Source organism: Canis lupus, chromosome 18 (assembly GCF_011100685.1).
Source record: "Canis lupus familiaris isolate Mischka breed German Shepherd chromosome 18, alternate assembly UU_Cfam_GSD_1.0, whole genome shotgun sequence".
NCBI classification, from domain to species: Eukaryota; Metazoa; Chordata; class Mammalia; order Carnivora; family Canidae; genus Canis; species Canis lupus.
This window is the reverse complement of record NC_049239.1, coordinates 49477500-49483584: the sequence shown is the minus strand read 5'-3', so window position 1 is coordinate 49483584 and position 6085 is coordinate 49477500. Positions and strand designations below refer to the sequence as shown.

At 47.0% G+C, this 6085-nt stretch overlaps 1 protein-coding gene across 1 annotated transcript; it reads right to left on the bottom strand.

The window, feature by feature from the left end:
* Positions 1-756: 756 nt before the first annotated feature.
* On the bottom strand, positions 757-1806 carry MRGPRD (MAS related GPR family member D). Its single transcript, XM_038564493.1, has one exon. It carries the CDS (start codon positions 1804-1806, stop codon positions 757-759), a length of 1050 nt encoding a protein of 349 aa, XP_038420421.1.
* Between the last annotated feature and the right edge of the window lie 4279 nt (positions 1807-6085).

Below are 6085 nucleotides of genomic sequence, written 5' to 3'. Positions count from 1 at the left end.
CGACTTGTGCAGCCACACAGGCCTCTGGGACAGAGCTGCCTCCAGGCTGCCCCCGCCTCGAGGGCGCAGCTCCATCAAGGCCGGTTGTGCATCTCCAGTGAGGCCAGGCAGAGGCTTCTCCTGTCTCAGCGCGGCCTCCCGGAGGAAAGCAAGCAGACCGACTCTGGTCGCCAGGCGTGGTGGTGCAAGGCGACCCGAAGGCAAAGACCAGGGTGGAGTGATGGCCTGGGCCACGTGGAGGACGAGGCAGTCTCCGGGCTCATGGCCGGTGATGGACACAGTTGGCTAGCCAAAGACTGCAGTCACGAGGGGATCGGCAGGACACCTGGGGGAAGGCTGATGCCACCAGCACATGCCCAAGGACCAGCATCAGGCCATGAGGTCACAGGAACCATACCCCGCCTCCTGTACAAAGATGTTGTTGTAGGGAGAGAGAGAGGCTGGGAGAAGGTGCTGTCTCGGTCAGGTGGGTGCTGCTACCCACCTGCAGGGACTCTGAAGAGAATCAGCTTTCAGCAGGCCAGGCCTCAAAGCGAATGTGTGCCCTCTGTCCGTACGTGCGAACGGACAAACTGAATGTCATCTTCCCAGCTGAGTCCCATTCTGAGAACCAGGACACACCGTGCCGTGGGGGCTTTGGCATAGAGGAAGGGGGCCCCGGCAGGCAGGGCAAGAAGCAAGTCTTTGGGGCTGTCAACAGCAGGCCAGACAGGCCCTGAGCGGGGCAGGCATGCAGATGCACGGGCCCAGCGGCTCTCAGGCCCCCTCCTCGGTGCCGGTGCCGGTGCCGGTGCCAGTGCCCGTGGAGAGCGTCTCCCTCTCCTCCAGCTCCGGCTCCTCCCTCAGCGCCCTTTGCAGCACGGTCCCCAGGGGCTCCTGCAGGCCCCGGCGGCCCCGGCTGCCCACCACGAAGTAGATGATGGGGTTGGCACTGCTGCTCACGGCTGAGGAGAAGGTCGCCATGTGATGGAACAGAGACTTCAGCTCCAGGGGCAGGAGCAGCCAGTAGAAGAGGAACCAGCTGATGCCGAGGGGCAGGGCGCAGATGAGGAACACCAGGACGGAGGCCAGGGTGACCACGTACAGTCGCGTGGGCTGGCGCTGCCGCTGCCACTGCCGTGAGCTCCTCCGCACCAGCACGAAGAGGGTCACGCTGGATGCGGTCATCACTGGGGTGAAGACCCCCATAATGAGGGTGCTGAAGGTGGAGTCCACTATGAAGCACTGCTCATTCTTGAAATGCCAGAACTTGCTGCAGAAGAACGAGGCCAGCATGTTCATCAGCAGGAACACGGCCCAGAGCACGGCACACACCACGGCTGACAGGTGCTGGGGCTGGTGACACTTGTACCAGATGGGGAAGAGGACAGACAGGCAGCGCTGCGTGCTGATGGCCGTCAGCAGACCCAGGCTCACTGTGTAGGCAAAGTACTTCATTCTCTGCATCACCTCATAGGCCAGCAGGCTGTCTTCTAGACAGATGGTGATGGCCGTGCAGAGGAGGAAGAGGAGGTCAGCCACGGCCAGGTGGAGGATGTACGTGCAGAAGGGGGTCCTCTGCATCCGGCAGGTCAGCAGCCAGATCACCAGGCTGTTCCCCATAATGCCACACACGCAGGTGAACATGGCCAGGATGCTCAGCACCACTTGAGCCTTGGGGCTGTCTGAGGAGTCCAAAGTGGGGTGGTATTCTCTGCCCACCACAATGCCATGTAGGACTTCCCTCGTGGGGCTGTATGGGGCATCCAGCATGGGGCTATATGGGGTGGGCTTCAGGATCTGGCTGCCGTTCAGAGTCTGGCTCATCCTGTGGAAGGTAGATGGACCAGTGTGAGATTCTGTGTTGCTTGGGCCTCAGGGGACTTCTGGAAGCCGTGCACCCCAACTTTCCTGCTTCAGGGCTCTCACCAGGGTTCTGTTTGCAAGAAACCACAACCAGGAGGCTTGACCTGTTGCCCACTCCCCTGACTCCCACTGGCTCCCACTGGTTCCCTGCTGACTCTACCACCCCCACCACGACATACCCGAAATTGTTTTAGATGTGCTCTGTCAAGTTAAGGGGTTCTCTTGTGTTTTGAGTTTATTTGTTTTAATCATGAAGAAGTGTTGACTTTTAGCAAAGGCTTTCTGTACATCTATTCATTTCATCAACTTCCCCTATACAGCTCAAATCCTATGAAATTGGCACCGTGGGGGCAATTATGTTTGATTACACTCCTCACTTTGCAGCACACAATGAACATCAGGTCATTTAAAACCACATTAAACTGTTGTGTGTGTGTTTCCATCTTCATCCCCATCCCAACCCTGCGGCCCTCTTGTCCTAACCTGTCTAACATATGTCCTTGGACCTCCAGCCATCTTTCCAAAAAAGGTGGGTGCCCATAAGTTTTTTAATTTACAGAAATATCATTGTGATTTAGAATTTATGCTACTTTTCTTCACTCAACACTATGTTGTTGTTGTTGTTTTAAGGATATTTATAGGTGGCTGTATGGACAAGTTGTGTTTCATCTTACCTATCCGCTTCTTCAGTCCCAGGATGGTAGAAATGCTGTGTCCAACATCCTCATGCCTGTCCCCATTGGATTCAGCTCAGGATTTTTCTGGGATGTTCCGGGAGTGGATTGCTGGGCCAGAGGACACGTGCATGCTTAGCTTCACTATTGTCTGCTTCCCTCCCTGGATGGCTGCATCAGGGCTCACTTCCACCGTGGGACAGGAAGGGTCCTGTTTCCTCTTTCCCTCACCAATAATTGCTGCCACGTGCTATCCTAATTTTTGCTAACCTGATGGCCACAGAGTGGATTTTGCTGATGTGTGAACTTGCATTTCACTGATGACAGCGAGCTTGAGAATCAGTTCATTTACCTGCCATGTAACCTGAACCACGAGCTCAACAGCGGTTGCCCGTTTTTCAGTTGGGATACCTTTCCTTTCCCTCTTGATTTGCAGGCTTCTGAATCCTTGCTGGGTTTAGACCCTGCAGGTGTCATTCTCTGAGAGCTCTCTTCAGTATGGTAGCTTACTTTGTTGTGAGCTTGAGTGTGCTGACGTGCTTGATTTTGATATAATCAACTCCCATACGTGTTCACCCCAAAGTGTTGCAGCTTTTGGGTCATAAGTCATTTCATGTTCCTGGGTGAAAAGGAAATCCCCTTGTATTTTCCTCTGTTATTTTTATACTTTTTTCCTTCCAGAATTTGGTCTTGAATCCAGCTGGAACTATTTTTGTGTGGGATAAAGACAGCTTAATTTTTCCTCCATATTATGAGCTAGTTTTCCCAAAACTGTCTCCCAGACAGCCTGTCTTTTCCCTGTTGACTTATCAAGTTCCTGTTTACACACACAGGACTCTTTTATGACTTTCTGATCTGGGTTTCTCCATTCTTACACACTTTTTATGCGTGTGTGTTTAAAATATATATATGGGGGCAGCCCTGGTGGCCCAGCAGTTTAGCACCGCCTTCAGCCCGGGGTGTGATCCTGGAGACCCTGGATCGAGTCCCGCTTCGGGCTCCCTGCATGGAGCCTGCTTCTCCTCTGCCTGTATCTCTGCCTCTCTCTCTCTCTCTCTGTCATGAATAAATAAATAAACTCTTAAAAACAAAAAATATATATTATGGTTTTGTGTGAGCTCTGGGCATTGTGTGGCTGACAGCCACTCAGTACCTGTCCCTTGCCCTTTTCATGAAGTTTCATCCTTTAGGGAGACCACCGAGTTCCGCCTGGCTTTCCCCATTTTGGTGCCACTGTTCAGAGAGCACCTCCAGGCAGAAAGCCGGGGTGATCACAGGGCTCACCTCTTACATTTCTCCTCAGAGTTCACAGTCCCGGGGGCCTCTTGTCCGATATCTGAACACAGTTGTGTCTTATATTTTCTCCAGTGTTCTGGTTATTTACAACGGGAGGGCTGGTCCAGCACCAGTTCCTTCCTTGTGGCTAGAGACAGAAAAGCCTCTATTACATTTTCCTCTTCATCATTGCTGGTGTGGAGGAACACTGTTGATTTTTGTCACTTTTATTAATCAGGCGAGTGTCCTGATTTGTTGTACCATACCTATCAGTTTTTCTGTTGATTCTCTTGATTTCCTGTGCGGCTATGCTCATGCCTCTAATTTCTTTTTCATGTCTTATAGCATAGCCCAGAACATCTAGTACTCAGCTGAGCAATAGTCAGAATCAGGCATACTTATCTCCTCCCTAATCTTGAAGTTTCTCTATCAGATGTGTTCGTTACTCAGAGTTTGTGGTATTTTCTGGTATCAAGGTGAGAAAAGTTCCCTTCCTCATTGTCTGAGAGTGTTTATCATAAATGATAGAATTTGTCACAATTTTTTTTATGCACCCACCTAATCACTTTCTTTTTTTCCTCCCTTTGTCTATTTATGTGGTGGATATATAATGGTAAGTTTTCTGGTGTTTATCCGTCCTTACATTTTTAGGTTAGACTGTTTCTAGTTTGCTCTGGACACCCTTGGGTGTCCTGATTTTGTTCAGAAAATTTTCACCCATGTTCATAAGTGAAATTGGCCCATAATTTTCCTCTCTGTTACTCTCCTTGTCTGTTTTTTATTTCAAAGCTGTAAGGTTATATACTTGTTTCATAAAATGACTTGGAGAGCTTGCCTTTTTTCTCTACCCTCTAGAACAATTTGTATCATGTAAGGATTATCTTTCTTTGAAGATTTGGCAGAAGGTAAAGCCATCTGGTCTGGTAATTTTTATGTGAGCATTAGTGGACATGCATAGCTTTGTAAAAAGCAATTACAACTGTGATTTATTTACTGGTTTAGGTTTATTTAGATTTTGAATCTCTTCTTGAGTTAGAGTAGGGAATATTATTTTTTCTGGAAAATTATTCATGCTTTCTGGTTTTACATTTATTGATATAATACTCTAAATACACAGTATTTTCTTATTATTTTTAACCCCAATTTCATCTGTCATTTAAAATTTGTGCAGTCATTTTTAAAAAAATCAGTTTGCCAAAGGTTTGCTTTTTCAAGAACTGCTTTTTTTTTTTTTTTTAATCGTCTCTATTACCTCTTTGCTTCTGATTTTCTTAATTGATGCTTTTACTTCTTCCACTTTTTTGGATTTACTTTGTGATTGTGTTTTCAGCTTCTTGTGTTGAATGCTTAGGTAATTTTCAAATGTTCTTTCTCTAACGGGTATTTAGGACTATAGGTGTACTCCTAATTATTTCTTTAGATGTTTCATGAGCTTTGGTATGTAGTATCTTCATTGTTGTTCACCCCTAAATATTTAAAAATTGAAAGCCACTTAAATTTTTAAAATTTAAATTTTCATAACACTACATAACACTACAAATTCATACATTCATAACACTACATATTCATAACACTACAAATATTTTTATCTGCTACAAATAAGTTTTGTCATTTTTCTCTTCATCCTTTTTGAAACTTTGTTAAGTAGGTACAAACCCAAGATGATCCTATTATCCCGGTCAAATGTATCTTTTATGTTATGGCCCTCTTCTTTTTTAATACTTAGATTCACTATCAGACATTTGGCACTGGCTTCTGTCGGGGATTCACAGGATTTCACTGGTCCAGGAAAAGGTTTGTGATGGGGCTCATGGCTTGGAGATTTGGCATCATGAGAGTACTTGTAAATTCAGACTCTATACCTGTGAGTGCTGCAAATTTGGGGCTTTCGCTACTCAAGTCAATGCTGACTCTGCTCACACACTTCCCACAGTCTCAGGCAGAGGGGTTATGTTTTCTCCTGCATTTCTTTGTATCCACAATGGGAGCGTGGGTGGTACCATGACACACAGTTACCAACCTCCACAGGTGCCTTGTCATTATAGTCAGGGGTCCCTCCCTCAGGTTCCACAGAAATTTAAGTAATATCTATCAAATGTATACGTGTATAGTGCTATACGTATGTAACACATATGGATATAGAATAGCACATGTACATCTATATGCACACACATGTACATAATATGTATACACACAGCACAGATACATGTATAGATAGTACAGATACATACATAAACACAGCACATATGCACATACACACATGGCCCAGGTGCATACATACACAATATGCA